Source organism: Erythranthe guttata, chromosome 5, assembly GCF_056151865.1.
Source record: "Erythranthe guttata isolate IM_541 chromosome 5, IM_541, whole genome shotgun sequence".
Taxonomy (NCBI): Eukaryota; Viridiplantae; Streptophyta; class Magnoliopsida; order Lamiales; family Phrymaceae; genus Erythranthe; species Erythranthe guttata.
The window spans coordinates 5,094,179-5,113,738 of NC_142537.1; the positions used below are offsets into that span (position 1 = coordinate 5,094,179).

General features: G+C 35.3%; 3 protein-coding genes across 4 annotated transcripts; 2 read left to right on the top strand and 1 right to left on the bottom strand.

Annotated features, from left to right (window-relative positions):
• Window positions 1–293: 293 nt before the first annotated feature.
• On the top strand, window positions 294–3,253 carry LOC105962418 (envelope glycoprotein). 2 transcript variants are annotated; one of them, XM_012986726.2, is made up of 3 exons: window positions 294–582; window positions 2,268–2,729; window positions 2,958–3,253. In XM_012986726.2, the coding sequence occupies exons 1-2, from the start codon at window positions 452–454 to the stop codon at window positions 2,722–2,724; spliced, it is 588 nt and encodes a 195-aa protein (XP_012842180.2). In that variant the 5' UTR covers window positions 294–451; the 3' UTR covers window positions 2,725–2,729; window positions 2,958–3,253. The 2 variants fall into 2 exon arrangements, with proteins under 2 accessions (XP_012842180.2, XP_012842179.2); XM_012986725.2 differs by lacking the exon at window positions 2,958–3,253 and having other exon boundaries at window positions 309–582; window positions 2,268–2,957.
• Window positions 3,254–3,535: 282 nt separating this feature from the next.
• LOC105962417 (cinnamyl-alcohol dehydrogenase) lies at window positions 3,536–6,252 on the bottom strand. The gene is made up of 7 exons (XM_012986724.2): window positions 6,027–6,252; window positions 5,834–5,947; window positions 5,545–5,658; window positions 5,220–5,450; window positions 4,824–5,109; window positions 4,154–4,304; window positions 3,536–4,021 (listed from the first exon to the last, which is right to left on the bottom strand). The coding sequence occupies exons 2-7, from the start codon at window positions 5,917–5,919 to the stop codon at window positions 3,816–3,818; spliced, it is 1,074 nt and encodes a 357-aa protein (XP_012842178.2). The 5' UTR covers window positions 5,920–5,947; window positions 6,027–6,252; the 3' UTR covers window positions 3,536–3,815.
• Window positions 6,253–17,795: 11,543 nt separating this feature from the next.
• Window positions 17,796–18,871, top strand: LOC105962410 (ribosome maturation factor). The gene is made up of 3 exons (XM_012986717.2): window positions 17,796–18,293; window positions 18,412–18,459; window positions 18,574–18,871. The coding sequence occupies exons 1-3, from the start codon at window positions 18,005–18,007 to the stop codon at window positions 18,735–18,737; spliced, it is 501 nt and encodes a 166-aa protein (XP_012842171.2). The 5' UTR covers window positions 17,796–18,004; the 3' UTR covers window positions 18,738–18,871.
• The last annotated feature ends 689 nt before the right edge of the window (window positions 18,872–19,560 follow it).

Genomic DNA, 19,560 nt, shown 5'->3' on the forward strand with positions numbered 1-19,560 from the left:
TAGTGGATAGTAAAGAGGGTAAATTTAGAATTAGATAAAAACTGGACTTCTCAGCAATAAGTGAAAAGGGACTGGACCTATCCTAATTAAAAAAAAATGGTAGAGGGAGTTTCAGTAATAGCTTATAGCAGTATCAAAATTTAATATTCTTAATTTTTCTTTTGTTTGGAATAAAAAGGATAAAATCGACTTCTCCAAATTTCTTCTTCAAAGTGGAAGAGAGGGCAATCAACGGTGTGGATGAAGTCTCTGAAAATACTCCACGTGACAATACCACATACCTCACACACTCGCACACAGCGGCAAATTGAAATCCCCTTCGACACGAAAATTCTCCCAGCATCTTCAAATGATTTGCGAAAAACGAAATCCCTTTTTGTAAATAAATTGCCATTGAAATTGAATCCAGAGAGAGAAGATCGAAGAGAGAGAGAGAGGAGCAGTGGTAAAAATGGTGCTATGGGAGATAACATTGGGAACGGCGTATTTCCTAGGTCTGAAAAGAACTTATAAACTTGCTCTCAAAATTCAGCGGAAGCTAATCACCCCTAAACACCCTAAGATTCGCCAATTTGTTCAAAGGTATTTCGTTTCTCCATCATTTCTCCATTTTTTGATTCATCATCTCCCCCTTTATTATTTTACAATTTCCTTGATTTCGTTATCATCATCTCATTCTGAGGTTGTTGTTTGGGGATCTCTATTTTATTTTTATTATTTTCATTTTTATTGTATTGGGGATCAAGTTTTCTCCTTAGTTCATGTAATTGGTATTCAATTTGTGGAAGACTGGCTTCTTTTGTGTGTGTGTGTGTGTGTGTGTGTGTGTGTGTGTGTGTGAATACTTCAAATATGGTGGTGCATAGTCAATATGGTTTAGTGCTCAATAAATAATAACATCGCTTAAATAATAATTTCTTCCGATCCCGACTCGGTAAGCACATACAAAATTATCAGTTCGATGATTTAATGTTTCGCTGAATTAATAGAATTTTGCTAGTCCCGACTGTATTAATTTGTAGAGGTCTAACTATACGTCGATTACACATGGAATGGCGATATTCGTTAGGTTGTAAGAAATTCGTTCTTAAACCTAGATAGGAATGATAGAATAAGACTGGGGCAATTAATTAAAAGCTCGAAGAATTGGGTGATCAAGGGATAAATGTGGTTCCTTAATCTTTGAGGTAGTAATCTCTTATTTCCAATTAATTCGAGTCTTCGGAATTTTCTCGTTTTCTTTTGAATAGTTTATTTCCACATTAATACATGTAAACTGACTTCCGATGATGTTTGAGATACAAAGTCAATTGTTGTAATCGACAACTTTTAGTTAGTTTAAGCCTTTTCTAATCTTATTAGATTGGTAGTTGAATAATTAGTCGTTTTTAGGGTCTGGACGCCTGCAAGAGGTAGACAAACGTATATTAACCTTAAACTCGTTGCATTCACCACGAGTTTCACTTTGCGAAAGTCTCATGAATTTGATTCTTACGAGAAATTATAGTACTTAACGACAAATGTTTGAGTTAAAGAGAATCTTCCAATTGAGCTCAATTGATTCAACACGACTAAAGTAATTATTTCTTCTAATCAATGCTTTTATTTCATTATTTTTTTGGAATTAGTCATATTATTGCATAACCTATCCACTCTGTGCCAGCTCGTGTTTTTCTATCCTAATTGCTTCTGAATGATCTCACCATTGTCGCCTTTTTTGGTCAATCTGCGCAAATTAAGTACTCTTTCCACGCAAAACTTGAGTAATAAATTTGTTAACTCAATAACCCTACTTCTATTTAAACAACGAAAATCAACCCTACTTTCACTTGCAGAAACTAGGTAAATAACAATTGTTAATTTACTATCCCAACTTACGTAATAAAGGAAAACAAAAAAAGGGCAAATAATCAATTATTCCGTCGAGCACATAACTCCAACATCTTTGCCATAGTAATATCGTGTGTTGGGGTTACCCGGAAACTGTATTTGAAGATGATCAGGCTTGGTTAGCGTAATGTATGCTCTAATATATAGTTGTTGCCGTTGAATATAACAGAAGGTTCGTTGTAGAACTATAACTTTATGCTTGTTTGTGGATGCTACTCTGCCCTGTCGAGTCGCGATTTCGTTTATTGCTTTCCATCTTTTTTTCATCGAGTGATCGCAACATGTTTTACGTCTATATTACCATCGAGGTGAAAATGAACAAAAAGCTCTCCGATTTAGTACATAATCCTTATTATGCTTTGATCTGCATTTTTCAGACGAACACGAAATATATTCGATGTGGCGCTCAAAGTTCATCTCAAGGTACAAGAAAGAGACATTGAAGTTGGTCGGAATGTAGGGAACTGGATTCTTCGTTGGCTTGACAAACTGAAGCCCGAGGCGCAAATCAGAGTGCCTCCCGCAAATGCAAACACTAACATGACAAAGCAATTGAAGGGCCCGTCACACCTCGATAATAATAATAGTAGTAAGAGCGGCCTCACAAAAAATAATGGGAGAAGTATCGATAATAAGGAATCGGATAGGCATTTTTTTACTGCAAGAAACGTTTGGCCTAAACCCTTTCCCACTATTTCAATGATGATGAGGCCGAGTGGACCTAATAGCCAGTATAGACAATACGGCACTACTGATCGCTCCGAGTTTTTTACGGTTGGCAAGTTTGGCCAAGTGCTTAGGAATGACGTACGCCACTGGATTCTGCATCACTAGTCCTGGTAATTTGGTGCTCCTTTTTTTTTTTTTTTTTTTTTTTTTTTTTTTTTTTTCTTTGTTTCGAAGTCTTGAGTTTATAGTAAGAATTTGGGAGCATTATGAATTACTGATTCAATATTGGTGAGGAGAAAAAGTTAATCTCACTTATGACATGAACATGTAAGCACTTGTGCTATTGTCTTTTCGAAACAAGCTGACGTATTTTGGAGTTGGTGAAATTTGATTTGCAGAAAGATGTTTCTTCTCGATGCTGAGTACATGATGTTGATAAAGATTGAAAATATTCAACCTCTGAATCAAGTTTTATGGATCGTACTTGGGAACGCCATTCATCCTCCGATCCTTCTAAACATGATTATAAAAATAAAAAATAAAAAATAAAAAATAAAAACAATTTTGGACCGAGTTTTATTCTGCTTTCCCGATCGAGATAGAGTAGTGTAATCCTTCTATGAATGGATGTAATATGTATGAATATTTTTGTCATTTTAATTTTATGATCAAGTGTTGTGTCACCTTTTCTAAATCTGATTGCATATTTCCATCTTCGAAAACTCTCGTAGGGTAAACATCTTTGCAACAGTCGTCACAACCACCGCAAACATACTCCAACTTTTTCTAATAACAAATTCCTTCGTCCACGATTTTGCATCTCTGTATTCTTTCATCAGCCAGATAACAATTTCATCGTGCGTGTTATCGAAGGCAACCCCCCAAATCTACTAGCGCCCGCAAGAAAATTCAGTTACCGGAATAAATAAATTCCATTCAAAAATGCAAATTAACAACAAAACAAAGCGCAACACAGTAAGTCAATAATAAGCATTATTATTCAAAATTCTCCGGTTTTTAGCAAAGATAAGACTACTGCTGCCTAATGATAGTAAAATACATAGATATCAACCGTTTAGACGGTAAAAAGCGCAATATAAATTTCTCGGTATATCTGTGGAATATATGGTTCAGCGTCTTTTGTCCTCGAACTAGATGAGATTATGTAGCAGTAACAAGAACCGGCTACTTATTTAAGCAAATAGTGTCCAAACGGACTTTCTTCTCTCTGCGATTAAAAAAAAAAAAAAAAAGAACTATAAATCTCCCTTTAGAGAATTGGCAATATCAATCACAAACCGATATTTCACATCCTTCTTTATCAGCCTCTCGAGCGCCTCGTTTGAGTACTGAATAGGGATCAATTCTATTTCAGGATAAATCTTGTGGGCAGCACAAAAATCCAGCATCTCCTGTGTCTGCTTCGTTCCACCCGTTATACTTCCTGTAATTGTTTTCGCACCTACGCAAAAAAAAAAAAATAAAAAAAAAAAAAATAACGAGTATTCGCCTCAATAACCCGAGCAATTAATCGACAGATTCACAATTAATGTATTATAAACATATTTGGACAAAAAAAGTGACATCATCATACCTAGAGAAAGGCTTCCCGGACTGAACTTAACTTCACTAGGAAATCCAACCAATGCAAGCACGCCAGCTGTCTTCAACAACGACAAGTATAAATCGAACGAGATATCTCCCGATGCTGTGTTTATGATGAAATCAAACGATTTCTCCAAACCCTGCACCAAGCAATACATATTATTACCAAGTTTAAAACAAGAGTTTATTGCATTTAGCACCCTACACTATATCAAATTTCTAAAAAAACTCTTCGTGTTTTTAACATTAGCCAAAAAAAAAACGTATGATGATTTTTTTAAAGCGTACAACTCCCTAAACGGTGAAATTTTTAGGGCATAGTTAGCTAGATAAATTGAAGCGTGGGAGGTGTTTGCAAATAGCAATAACACGAGGAATTTTTTTAACAATCAGCGTATTTAAAACAGCTGTTTATTGCAGTTGGTGCCATGTGTTATATTGAAATGCGAAAAAAAACTCTTATGTGTTATTAATATTAGCAACAACCCCCTAAACGGTAACTTTTTAGGGGGAGTTTGCTAATATTAATAACACGAGAACTCTTTTAACAATTAGAGTAAACACATGTATGCCGTGCAATAAACCCTTAAAAAAACTACAACAGTTCTTTAAACTAACATTATTTGGCACTTTAAACATTGAGAAGCTAAAGAAATTACCCTCATCTGCTTTTCGTCGGAAGAAATGACGAAATTGTCCGCCCCTAAAAGATTCAACGCCTCTTCCCTCTTGGATATACTTGTACTAAAAACCGTCACTTTCAATCCAAACGCTTTTCCGAATTTCACGGCCAAGTGGCCGAGCCCACCTAGACCAACCACACCTAACGACTTTCCGGGTTGGTTCATGTTATGCCGTATCATAGGGGTATAAACGGTAATTCCTGCACATAGCAACGGTGCTGCTAATTGTGGAGGGTAGTTTTCGGGTATCGTGTAGCAGTACCTATTGATCATTAAAAAACAAAAATAGATAAGAAAAAAAAAAAAGATTCTTCCGATCCACTTAATATGATTCACTAAAATTACGAGAAATAAGTTTTAAGGGTTACGTGCCTTTCGTGAACGACAATGTAGTTCGAATATCCGCCCTTAGTAATAGTACCGTCAGCATCGACACCGTCGAATGTAAAGACTGCACCTTTAGAGCAATGGACTTCTAATTTACTATCGCAGTAATCGCACTCTCTGCAAGAATTAACGTATGTTCCGACTCCGACATGGTCGCCGATTTTGAAGCGGCCAACGTTCGATCCGACCTCCGTCACGATCCCAACAATCTCGTGCCTACAAATTAAAATTAGCAGTAAGAGTTCAAAATTATACAAATTGGTGGAGATATTTAAAATTCGGTTAATTTATTCTATGTAAAATAAATTACCCGGGTACTAGAGGATAATTAGAATGGCCAAGTTTGTTTCTTGTCCAAATGACGTCAGCAAAACACACACCGCAGTACTGTATACTTATCGAAACATCGTCACTACCAACAGGCCTGCGTAGAAATTAAAATCATCATTTATTTTATTTTATTTTATTTTTTAATTCGAAAGTTTGAGCAACTGTGGAATAAAAGTAGAGGAAACGAATCAAGAATATGCTTTTATTAATTAATTAAAAAAAAACCCAGATGGATAAAATCAAGAATGAAGATTTGATTGGATGGAAACCTGCGGGAGAATTTGTAAGGTGAGAGAAAACCAGAGGGATCTCTGGCAGCCCATCCAAGGCAGCAATCTCCATTAGAAGCATCCATTTTCTTCAGTTTATTTTATTAATACACTCTGTTCAAACAAAAGGATAAATATATATATATTTTATCTCTATATATATAGAGAGAGAGAGAGAGGTAATAATACTTACAGCTTAGGAGGGAGCGATGGAGATGGGAGTAGTGAAGTCGATTGGAGGTTTGACTATATCTTTGTTTCTATTAGTCCATATGAATGTGATCTCATTTCTATATCTTCATTTCTATCAGATAAGGAACTATACATCCTGATCCTGATCCTGATTAAAAAAAAAAAAAAAAAAAAAAAAAAGATAAGAAACTATACGTATTGTTTTCTCCTTATTCTACGGGTGAATTGAGCTAGGTCTATATGCAATGAAGTTTTACAAATAAAATTCACTCTTTTATTTTTATTTCTAATAAATTCACAAAAACATAAACTTTTAAAATAATTCTACATAATTTTATTTCAGATAAGCCCAACCCACCTTCATTTAATTTCATTTCATTTCGTCCAACAGGTCCAGTCCTATTTGACATTTTCTTTTTTTCTTTTTTAGATTTTTTTTTCGATGGTGGCTGGGGCTTTGGAGCTTCGATTAGCTGACTCGACATTAGCTGTCATTTCATATTTTTTCTTTTTTTATTTTCTGACGGTGGGTTATCAGAGTCACAGTTAGCTGATTCAGCATCAATTAACTTCAACATTAGCCTATATCTCCTTTTTATTCTTTTTTTTTTCTCCGGCGGTGGGTCGTCGGAGCTTTTAATAGATGACTTGCATTAATTGAGTTTGCATTAGCTCACTTCAACATTAGTTGACATCCGATCTTTTTTTTCTCCTATGACAGATCATTGAAGCTACGATTAGCTGACATTAACGCTAAAAAAGTCGGGTGTCAGCCAATACTTAGTCAGCTAATCAGAGCCTAAAGACGCGCCGTTAAGAAAAAGAGTTAAAAGGAAAAGAAAAAAAACTGTATGTCAGTTAATACAAAGTCAGCTAATCAGAGTTTCAACGTCCTGTTGCTAAAGAAAAAAAAATGGACGTCAGTTAATGCAAGTCAACTAATCAGAGCTCCGACAACATGCCGCCAAAAAAAAATCAAAATAATAAAAAAATTTAAAAGAAAAAAATTGAATTTCAAATAATGTTGAAGTTAAATAATGCTGAATCAGCTAACCGGAGTTCCGATCACCCAGACCACAGTTGGAAAAAATAAAATTGAATAGTTAATAAATAAAAATATATGAGATGATTCATTATGTAGAAAATCATTGTTGAATAAAACTTACATTTTCTTTTTTTGTTGGATTATAAATATGGGGTGTTTGGTTACGGTAGAAGAAAAATAAAATACAAAATCATTTAATGAAGGACATTACAGACATTTCAAGGGGATAGGAAGCTATTTGTAAGTGAAACTTAAAAGGGGGAGTCCATAATTAAAGTAAAGACATGGGAACTGAATAGCATTTGAAACATTGAGATAGGTATTTATAAATAAAAACCCGATTTTTTAATCGCAATTTGAATCAATACAATCAGAGTCAACATGTGAAAAATCCAAAGATAGCATGATTTTACTGAGAAGTTCCATTTGTGGTACGGTTCCTAATAGTTTTATCCATCGAGAGAGATCCGCCCACTGGACGCGCAAGGATCCCATCTTTATTAACCGGCCAAAATGTTTCATCAATTAGCGATACATCCCAAGTGTCATTAGTTTGATCTATAATATCAGCAACCTTGTTCGGAAAAGCCGAATGAGTCTTCGAGTAATAATTCTAGATAGGAATTGCCGCAAAGATACTTCTCCAAGTTGTTGACGGTCGAGAACCAACATTGTTAGACGAGAATAAATCTCCGTGTGGAAAGTATTTAAAAAAATTAGGAGTCACGATAAGAGCGTGTGAGGCTCCGTAAGAACTTGGCAAGCTTACTTTGTGGGGATGGCTAAATTGAAGCACTTCAAGTCACAAATGATAAGAATAATAAGAATGGATTTTTTGTATATATATTTTGTGATTACAAAGATCAATATATAGATACATACGACAATCTATTCTAGGAATGATATTGACCTCAATATTCTATGCTATAATCAAGGTTAATTACATGGCAAATATACAGCAATTAATATATGCATATCACGGCACAAATTGTGGGATTTGTTCCAACACTCCCCCTCAAGTTGGCGAGTGAATATCATGAAGTCCCAACTTGTCTCTTAAGAAGCGGAATTGCTCGCTTCCTAAAGGCTTAGTAAAGATATCTGCGAGTTGAGAACGTGATGGTACATAGGATGTAGAGATGACGCCAGTTCGTAGTTTTTCTCGAACAATGTGACAATCGATTTCTATATGTTTAGTTCGTTCGTGGAAGACAGGATTTCTGGCGATGTGGAGAGCTGCTTGATTGTCACAAAATAAGATAGCTGGCTGATTTTGTATGATCTTCAGGTCTTGCAAGATATATCGTATCCATGTAATTTCCAAGCACGTCGTCGCCATTGCCCGATATTCTGCTTCTGCGGATGAACGTGCCACACTTGTCTGTTTCTTTGACTTCCATGAAATTAAAGAGTTTCCTAAAAAAATACAATACCCCGAAACAGATCGTCGAGTCATCGTACACCCTGCCCAATCTGAATCGCAATAGGCTTTTAATGTAAGATCACTGGATGATGAAAAGAGCAGCCCTTGACCAGGATTCCCTTTAAGAAATCTCAATATCCTTAAGGCAGCTTCCCAATGTGGCTTTCGAGGGCTTTGTATAAATTGACTTAGAATTTGTACGGAATACAATATATTAGGCCTCGTCACCGTAAGATAAATCAATTTTCCTACAAGCCTACGGTATTTTGTAGGATCATGTAGTAAATCACCCTCATCCGAGTTTAACTTCAAATGTTCCTCCATCGGAAATGAATGAGGTCGAGATCCTAGTAAACCAACATCCTTTAAAACATCTAATGCGTATTTCCTTTGAGAAATGAATATTCCTTTATGAGATCGAGAAACTTCAATTCCTAGGAAATATTTTAAGTCACCAAGATCTTTGATGCGAAATTGTCGATGGAGAAACTCCTTGAGAGACTTAATGGCTTGCTCATTATTCCCGGTGACAATGATGTCGTCCACGTAAATAAGAACTGCGGTAAATGAGTTCCCTTCAGATTTTGTGAATAAGGAATAATCAGCTTCTGATTGATCAAATCCGGCCTTTTGAATGGCATGAGAGAATTTGGCAAACCAATTACGTGAAGCCTGTTTTAAACCGTAGATGGATTTATTGAGCCGACATACAATATTCTCCCCCTGTCGGCGAAGTCCAAGGGGAACGTCCATATAAACTTCTTCATCGAGATCGCCGTGAAGGAACGCATTTTGGACATCCATTTGATGGAGGAACCAATTTCGAGAAGAAGCAACAGCTAGGAGGCACCGCATAGTAGTGAGTTTAGCAGTAGGGGAAAATGTTTCCAAATAGTCTACCCCTTCAATTTGTGTATAACCCTTGGCAACAAGACGAGCCTTGTATCGTTCGATTGATCCATCCGAATTGTATTTGATTTTGTAGACCCATCTACAACCAATCGGCCGATGTCCATGAGGTAAAGGAACAAGCTGCCATGTATTATTATGAACGAGTGCATCAAGTTCGGACTGCATAGCATCTCTCCATTTTGGATCGAGAATTGCCTGAGAATAGTTAGTGGGCTCACGGTGGCTAGATATGCTTGCAAGAAAAGAAAAATGTGAAGGAGAAATGCGTGAATAAGACAAAGATTGAGAGATGGGATGTTTTGTACCTCGATGAAGACCAGACAACGGAGATGATAATTGGTTGGAAGTAGTTTGAGCAAAGTTCATAGAATAATCTCCATGCCAGGCCGGCCGTATGCGCGTTCGATCAGAGTGGCGGATTATGGGTGCAGGTGGTGGTTCAAGTGGCTCAGTCTGGGTTGATGGAATGGTGGAAGATTCGGGTAGCTCAACATCCATGGATATGGATTGTTCTGGGCCTGAAAGGTCTGTTACCACTTGTGGTTCGTCAACGGAAGGAGGTTCAGTGGTAGATGAGATGGTGTTTAGAGGATAAAAATGGGGAGGACTCGGGTTAGGTAATGGTGGATTTTTTGGTTGAAAAGGAAAGGTATTTTCATAAAATTTGACGTCTCGACTAGTAAAAAAATTATTAGTGGATAAATCGAATAATTTGTAACCTTTTTGACCAGTAGGATATCCGACAAAAACGCAACGACTAGCACGTGGTTCAAACTTGGATTTAGATTGGACTATAGTTGCATAACATAGGCATCCAAACACACGAAGGTGGTCGTATGACGGAGAACGACCATATAACCGTTCAAATGGAGTAAGATTAGAGAGAAGAGGTGTTGGCAAACGATTAATTAAATAGACAGCGGTTTGAATACATTCTCCCCAAAAAGTAATTGGCAAATTAGATTGAAAAAAGAGGGCTCGAGCTACTTGTAAAATATGACGATGCTTGCGTTCGACAACCCCATTTTGTTGTGGAGTGTAAACACAAGATCGTTGAAATTCAATTCCATTTGTGATAAAAAAATTGCTTAAGGAAGTGAATTCCTTACCATTATCACTCCGAAATATTTTTACGTGTGAGTTAAATTGATTTTGAATAAAAGTAAAAAAAGACTTGAGCAAAATGGAAGCATCAGATTTGGTTCTCATAAGGAATGCCCATGTGCAACGAGTAAAATCATCAACAATTGTTAAGAAATAATGAAACCCTAAATGTGTGGGACATTTATGAGGACCCCAAATATCACAATGAATTATTTGAAATGGCAAAGTCGAAGAAATTTGACTAGACGGAAAAGGAAAACGAGTTTGTTTAGCAAGATGACAAATATCACAAATATCATTAAAAGGTTCATCAAATGAAGTAATGGACTTAGATACTAGACGGAGGCATGCAGGAGATGGATGGCCAAGACGGTGGTGCCATGTATGCTTGTTGGTGTGGGTATGATGTACGAGGGGCGCATCGGGACCTGGTGACATGAAGTATAGACCTCCACTTTGCTTACCCCAACCAATCATCTTCCCCGTAGCCAAGTCCTGCAAAATACAATAATTTGGAAAAAGAATTACACAACAATTCAAGGTCTTAGTGATTTTACTGGCGGATATCAGATTTAATTGAAAAGAAGGCACGTGGAGAACATCTTTTAGAGAAATATCTTTATTGAAGTAAATTGTGCCGGTAGAATGAATAGAGGTAGTAGAGCCGGTGGGTAAATTAACGTGAGGTGTGTGTGGTGTGTGTTTGTGAACGAGTAATGAAGAATCAGAGGTGATGTGATCCGTAGCCCCACTATCTAAAATCCAACAATTCGACGAAACAGAATTAATAGAGGGATAACTACCTGCTGCATTTGCATAAATATCACTCTTACTCTGAGACATAGAAGCCATGGCAGTGGTCAATTGCTGAATTTGTTCCTTAGAGAATCCCGAAAAGATGGCTTGCACGTCGGGGTTGAGAGAAGGCGGAACATCAGTTGGATTTTGTTGATTACCCATGTCGTTCGTAGCCATAGAAGTGGTGGTAGCGTGTGCAGCAGCATGCTTTAGTCCAAAAACAGGATTGCCAGATGGCTTAGTAGGCTTTGTTTTGTATTGAGGATCATATCTTGATTTGAAATTGGGATCATGTCTCGGATGGCCAAGAGGAAATCCGTGAAGTTTGTGACATGTACTTATAGTATGACCATCTTTTTTAAAGTAGTGACAAAAATGATCTTCAGGCTTGGAAGAAGAATTACCGAAAGACTTTGTATGCACTTTGGATGTGCGCATAGCTGCTGCTACAGAAAATAATTCATTGGCAGCACCATTGCCGACCTCTCGTTGTTTCTCCTCTTGAGTGACCATGTTATATGCCTCTCGAATGTCAGGTACCGGCTTCAAGAGTAATATTTGACCACGAACGTTCTTGTACGAGTCATTGAGTCCCATAAGGAATTGCATGAGTCGATCCTCGTTATGATACGCATCTCTGATCTTCTTTTCGTCACATTTGCAACAATCACATGAGCAAGGAGGACGATATGAATCGAGTTCGTCCCAATACCCACGCAATTTTGTAAAATAGTTTGCGACTGACATGGTCCCTTGAACGTGTGAGGCAATAGATTGTTTGATCTCGAAAATCCGGGGCAAATTGCCTTGGGCGAATCGAGCACGAAAATCCTCCCAAACGTGTTGTGCAGTAGGAGCAAAGAGAACATTCGGAATAAGATCCGATGAAACAGAATGGGAGAACCATGAAATCAACATATGATTTGCTCGCTCCCATAGGTGATATTCTTCATGATGCGTAGCTTTGGAAGGCTTCTTGAATCTGCCATCAATGAAACCTAATTTGTTACGAACAGAAAGAGCAATCTCGACTGATTTGCTCCATGTGGCCCAGTTTTCTCCATTTAATAATTGTGATGAAAGTGAGAGTGATGAGTTATCGGAGTGATGAAAATAATAATAACTTGAGGGGTCAAGGTTTTCTTTTGGCTTATCTGTAGATTGAGCATCAGTCATGATGAATATATTATTATATGAGGAATTGATGAGATAGGACAAATAATTATGGATTAATATGGAGTAAAAAGAAAAGAGTAAAGTTGGAAGCTTTTATTAATGGTGGGTGTAAATAAATTGATTTGTTGAAGATGGTTGAGAAGAAAGGACCGTTCTGTAGGCTGATACCATGATAAGAATAATAAGAATGGATTTTTTGTATATATATTTTGTGATTACAAAGATCAATATATAGATACATACGACAATCTATTCTAGGAATGATATTGACCTCAATATTCTATGCTATAATCAAGGTTAATTACATGGCAAATATACAGCAATTAATATATGCATATCACGGCACAAATTGTGGGATTTGTTCCAACAACAAAATCAAAGGCCTCCAATTTTTTTGTTGCGCAGTATCCCAAGATCTTTTAATGACCAATTCGAGTTCTTGAATAATGCCCTCGGGTAAGCTTGTAGGACTGCTTTAATGGGAACTTTCCCTTCAGGCTGTAGAGAGGAGTCTCATCCTCATTCTTTAATTCTTTTACACATGTCGTCTCGGAGATTTTTTTGAGGGGAAAACATTATTATATTAGGCACCCATTGGCAGAAACAGGGGGAGGGCCACACCTTACAAAGAATCCATATTCTCATGCGAAACAATATCGTAAGCTAGTTTATTGGCATCATGTTGAGTGTAGATTTAACGCTCACTTTACGTGGATCTTTTATTTAGATTTAATTATATATGTGCTTTAATCGATTAATTTTGTGTTTTATAGGTGAAAAACGAGAATTATGTGTCCATGAAGGAAAAAAGATCAAAAAAAAAAAGGAAAAAGTTGCAAATAAGGAAATAAATCAAATTGGAAGAAGGAATCTCGCCACAGCTTTGGCAGTGTCCACCATTTCGAGCATATCTCTCTCATACGAACTCCAAATCAGCTGAGTTTGGCGGCATTGGAAAGCTAATTTCAAGAGCTACAATTCTTATTTACGCAACATTCCAAAATTCTGACTCCAAGATGGGGAAAATTGAAGAACAAATCCCGATGGGGGAAAGTGACGGAAATTGATTCCTATTAGGTTTCCACTACTTCCTTATCAAGAAAAGCCTATAAAAACAAGTCTCTACACCATAAGGACGAAAATTTTACACCACAAATTGCGAAGAACGAATATCGAAGACTCAAGCATAGTTTTCTTATTTCTTTTATTTACTCTATTTTGTTTTTCATAAGAATTACGAGTAGCTAAGTTTTTAGTTTCTAGAATTTTATTTTGAACCCTTTGTGGGATTTATGAACCCAATTTTATGATTTTATGCAAGTTTTAATTCCGGATTATTTCTTCTACTTGTTTTATTAAGTTCATGAAACTGGCCACTTTATCTGTTTTTATGTTACTGTTAATCGCATGAATCGGAAGAATAACTTGCATAATTGAAGGAATTTGGGAATTAATAATCTTATAGGGGGAAGAATAAAATCCTAGGTTTGTTTACTTTGATTAAATCTTCGTTCTAAATTGCTTTCTTGTTTTTGCCTTTTTAATTTGTTTTTAATTGCTTTAGTTTAATTTAGTTTATTAATCTGTTTTCGACTGTGTAGGGTGGGCTTGATAATAATTGCTAGGATTTAGCGTCTATGATTAAATAATTAAATATTATCTGTGGGATCGATACTTGGACTTAAAAATCTACTTTATTACTTGTACGATACGTGCACTTGCGTGTAGGTATTCCAACCAACACATCACGCCTTACAAAAGAAAAGGAAATAGAAAAGAAGAGACAAGAGTGAGCTAAAACCGCCTCAATAATAGCGCCGAATGAAGTAAGTAAAGAACATCGGCCATTAAACACATTTATCACAGGGAGACAATCACCCTCAATAACAATGTCAGGCCATCCGAAGCTTAACGCCAGAAGAGTATGCTTGTAAAACGGCCCGAGCTTCCCCCTCGGTAGATAACACTCGGCCAAGATGCCGAAAATTTTCCACCGCTTACTTTGACCTTGTGAATCTCTAGCAACCATAAATGTGTAATAGTGACCATTACCTTCCGGGAAAACTGCGTCAATGTTAACTTTAATCACCCCCATTGGTGGTGGAGACCACAAGATAGCCTTGGATCGCTTGTCGACGACGTTACGACTCAAACGAGCATCGATGTACGTGCTACTCCATCTCATAATTTCCCCAAATGCCCGATATTCATCACCATGCTCCCCCAAATGCCTGGTATTCATCACTATGCAACAGTTTATTCTGACAATCCCAAATGCTTCAAAGAACCACTGCAGCCAGGTGAAACTGCTATGTGGAAAGTTTTCAGGCCAATCTGCTCACCCAACTCCAAACTGGGAGATCCATGTCGCCAATGGCAGTGAAAGAAAATATTTGGTAAGGAATCGGATTCTATTCCACAAATATCGCACAACGGGTCCGAGACAATTATCCGCCGAAACAATTCAACTCTACGCAGTAAAGCTTCCATGCATGCTCTCCATAAGAATACCCGAATTTTTGGTGGCACATCGAGTTTCCAAAGCCATTTCCAGTTATAAGAGGGCAATCCACTGTTTGAGCCGGATATTTCTTTAATTGTTAGTACCCTGGTACACTTTGAATTGTCATGAGTTCAAATCCCAGTAATGCAATTTGTAGGCGAATTTATCAAAAAAACTGGTGCATTAGAGCATCTCCGACCTGTCACTATATCGCTATTTTTTCATCTAATTTAGGTGTTTTTTGCCTCCCACCCAAAATTCATATATCACCATTACATCTAAAATTATAGAGATTTGGTTTTAGCCTCCAACCGTGGTCAACCCCCATATCACCAAATACCCAAATCCTATTTTACCACCAATTGGTGAACGAATTTTCATCTCCCACTCATCCATCATTGTCCTATTTTTTCCACCAAATCCTATTTTTCCTACCAAATATAGAGCTGAAAATAGGATTTGGTGTAATTAATATCATTTTATTAATTAGCATATAAATGATAATTTTAACTAATTGCACCTGATTACCGACTTAATTAGCATATGTATAAATTAGCATATAGGTGATGATGATACTAACGGTGAATGAATTATTTTTTTATGATTTTAAATTAATTTTCGTTGTAATATTGTTATTTATACAATAATTTATGAGATTATTATTTATGTATAATTTTATTATATGTAAAATAATTTGAGTTCTTATTATTTTATGTTTAGATAGTTTTGTAAAATTAATAATATATATTTTTAAATATATAGTTAAAAAAATTAATTACTTAAAATTGGATCTATAATTAATATTTATGAAATAAAATATACTAAAATTACGATAAACATTAGATTTGCAGTTTTGGAGCATATATGATGAAATGCTATGGGAGACCAAACCTAATCCAACTTCCTATAAGTGGTAAAATAGTGAAATATTACTATTTTAATATTTGGTTTAAATTTTGGAATCCATTGGAGACCAAAAACACTATTTTTCCACAAAAAAATGATGGACTACCGGTGGGAGATGAACCCACTTTTTCACTACCAAAAATAGGACTTGATGAAAAAATGGTGGAACCGATCGGAGATGCTCTTATTCACATGTTTGGGTCCTGGTGGTCAATGAGTCGGATTCGGGTCAAACCCGGCAAGTGTGGTGTCTGCCATAGACTAACATATACAACATCACTCTTTATCATTTACCTAAAATTTAAATAACAAAGTTAAAATTTAGTGCTTTGAATATGTCATTAAAAATCATCACTTTTGTTGTTATAATTTTCACAACATGCACCGTCCTAAATATTATAAAAAGTAGAGCAAATGTCAAATAGATCAATGATAAGGGTATTTAATTAAAAGAGTGACATCCAAATTTTTTGTCTTTTAAATAAATTTAGGTCATTCAAACTTATTTGCAAATAAGGAAAATCATTTTATATATACCAAGATTACTCTCAATTCATTGAAACTCAATTCAACCTCAATTTCATGATTTACACCCCAATTTAGCCCCATTTCATCAATTAACCAATTTTAACCATAATTTTAATTTTGACCCAATTTTGACCCGCCACCACCGAAGATCGCCGGTCCGCCGCCGTTGATCGCCGGTCTCCGGCGTTGACTTTTTTTTTTCTTTTTTTTTTATAATTTTGTTTTTTCTTAAAAAAAATATTTTAATTAATATTACTATCATAGCTACTAAATTACTGTCTCCAAGAGTTATTTAACTGTCGGAGACAGTAATTTAACTGTTAATTGGCTTTTTTTTTTCTTCAAAAATATTTTAATTATTATTATTGTCTTGGTTGCTAAATTACTGTCTCCAGCAGTTATTTAACTGTCGGAGACAGTAATTTAACTGTTAATTGACTTTTTTTTCTTAAAAAAATATTTTAAATTAATATTACTGTCTTGGCTACTAAATTACTGTCTCTAGCAGTTAATTAACTGTCAGAGACAGTAATTTAACTGTAAATTGACTTTTTTTTTTGAAATTATTTTCTTAAAAAAAGATTATTTTAATTAATATTACTGACTTGGCTGTGTTTAACTGTCTCAGACAATAATATTAGTAATATTATTGTTCGGGACAATAATATTCATAATATTACTGTCCCAAACAGTAATATTACTGTCTGAGACAGTAATTTAGTAGCAAACAAAGTAATATGAATTAAAATATTTTTTTCTAAAAAAAAATTCGAAAAAAAATTCAACGCCGGAGACCGGTAGTCAACGGTGGTTGACCGGCCGGAAAAAAAAAATTCAGAAAAAAAAAAGTTTTCAAAAAAAAAAAAAAAATCAACGCCGGAATCTGGCAGGAAAAAAAAATTCAGAAAAAAAAATTCAAAATATTATTATTTTGAGGGTTAATGTGGTATATTTGTTTAAATTCGGGTGTAATATTAAGAAAGTTAAAGCATAGTGAATGAAATTTATAAGAATTATATTATAAAGGTGTATTTTAAACTAAAGACATGGGAATAGATTTAAGTACCATGTGATGGGCCTATTTCCATTCGCCTTAGAAAATATTTATAATTCCATTAAATCACTTTAGGAATTTTAGAGGTAGGATTTTTTGTATGTTAAAAATGTATTTCTTATTCCATTTAAAAAAAATTAATAAAAACCAAAATGACCACAATAATAAGTTAATTTACTCCATTAAAGGACATATAATAATGAATGAATTAAAGAGAATCTCCAGATTAGCTTTGATCATACGCCAAACAGTACTTACTGTCAACGGATAGTCTTTGCTATTTACTCTATTATTAAATTTATTTACCAAGTCCAAGCCCTCAAATTAATTAGGAATAAATAAACAAATAATAATGAAAAAATAAAAAAAAAAAAAGAGAATCAGACCCACCCCTAAAGGCTAAAAGCTAAGCTCCACTACAAACAACTGTAACCAGGAGGAGTAAGAAAAGAAACCTTCATATTCTCTCTCTAAAATCTATACATCTAACTTTCTCTCTCTAGAAAGAAAAGAAAAGAAAGTAAAGAAACATGCAGAGGCAGTCACTGGGGTCACCATCTTCAAAGCTCGTAGCGAAAGACGAGCAGCTCATCATCACAAATGAAATTACCCAGCTGAATAACAACAAGCAATTCCCACCATCAATCTCCAATAATATTACTGGATTTATGTTGTTTTCTCAAGAACAAGAAGAAGAACAGCTGAAGAAGAAGAAGAAGATGAAGAAAAAGAATTCTTCATACATTCACCTAATTCCAATGCTCACTCTCCTCTGCTTTCTCATTCTTTATCTCTCCTCCCACAACCCTTCTCAAACTGGTCCTTTTTCTTTTTCTTTTTCCTTTTCTTTTTCTTTTTCTTTTTCTTTTTTTATATATAAATATAATGTAAATGATTTTTTTTTTTAATTTTATTATTTGATGGGTTAATTATTCAGATTTGGCGCAGTTCAATGGGTTCAAGGCATTTTCCAACACTGCAGCAGGTCTTGATTTTTATTTTTATTTTTATTTTGAAATTTTATTTTATTTATTTTTTGCTTCATAAATTTATCATTTTTTTTTTATTAATTTGTGGGTTTTTGCTATTGTTGTTGTAGATTTGGAAGACAGTATTTCAGAGTTGCAACGAGTAGTGGATATTAAGAAAGGGGATATCTTGGTGGTACGGAGCTTAAAGAATTTCAAGCCGGCGACGGCGGCGGCGGAAGAAGCCACCGCCATACACCGGCGGCTCCACCGCAAAATCGCCCGTAATTTCTAGGCCGCGTTATCTGCTCATTACATTGTCTCTTTTTTTTCTTGAAAATTATAGTGTCGGTGGGGGAGTTTGGCATATAGTATGAGATGGAGTTGATTTTCTTTGTGAATTAATGGAAATTCTCAACTATTACCAAATTGTTGACGTGTGATTTTTTTGTGTTTATTCCTTTATATATATGAATTATTTATTCTTTATGGGTGTTTTATTAGCAAATGTAATATATAAAAGAAAAGAGAAATAGTACCACCATAAAAGAAAGGAAAAAAAAATAGAACCCCCATAGGACATGATTATAATTTATATTCATGGGTGAAAGTTAACGAAAATTCTAATTTCCACTAGTTCCAATTCCAAAAGTTTTTTTAGAACAACTTTTTTCATTCCGATTTTCTAAGTTCCAATTTCTAAATATTTCGATGTTTTTAGATTGAAATTGGAATTTTCGATTTTGCAATCCAATTTTATGATTTTTCCAAAAAATACACCTGTAATTAACATATGGGCAAATTACGGCTGTCCCAGAGTTATGGTTAAATTACGAAAAACCCATCATGTTTGGGTAATTACAGTCATCCCCTCAACTATATATTACGAAAAGACCCCTCCAAAGGTAAATTTACGAAATTTCGGTACGCAAACATTTCATAGCGTTTACCGAAATGAATATACGATTTGTATCGGTAATTAACCAAATTACATAATTTTTTTGTAAAAATATTAAAAGGAGTGGCTGTAATCACCCAAACAAAATGAGTTTTTTCGTAATTGGTCATACCTCAGGGGTGGCGGTAATTTGGCCTAATATATATTATATATTTCTTAT

Bases quoted from the DNA above. Each gene is read 5' to 3' on its own strand.
- LOC105962417 (XM_012986724.2), bottom strand. From the start codon at position 5,919: ATGGATGCTTCTAATGGAGATTGCTGCCTTGGATGGGCTGCCAGAGAT. The intron at 5,451-5,544 runs GTAATTTATTTT...TTTAATTTGTAG, and splicing joins AATTATCCTCTAGTACCCGG to GCACGAGATTGTTGGGATCG. The intron at 5,110-5,219 runs GCACGTAACCCT...AATGATCAATAG, and splicing joins TACATTGTCGTTCACGAAAG to GTACTGCTACACGATACCCG.
- LOC105962418 (XM_012986726.2), top strand. From the start codon at position 452: ATGGTGCTATGGGAGATAACATTGGGAACGGCGTATTTCCTAGGTCTG. The intron at 583-2,267 runs GTATTTCGTTTC...TGCATTTTTCAG, and splicing joins ATTCGCCAATTTGTTCAAAG to ACGAACACGAAATATATTCG.
- LOC105962410 (XM_012986717.2), top strand. From the start codon at position 18,005: ATGCAGAGGCAGTCACTGGGGTCACCATCTTCAAAGCTCGTAGCGAAA. The intron at 18,294-18,411 runs GTCCTTTTTCTT...TTAATTATTCAG, and splicing joins CCACAACCCTTCTCAAACTG to ATTTGGCGCAGTTCAATGGG. The intron at 18,460-18,573 runs GTCTTGATTTTT...TTGTTGTTGTAG, and splicing joins ATTTTCCAACACTGCAGCAG to ATTTGGAAGACAGTATTTCA.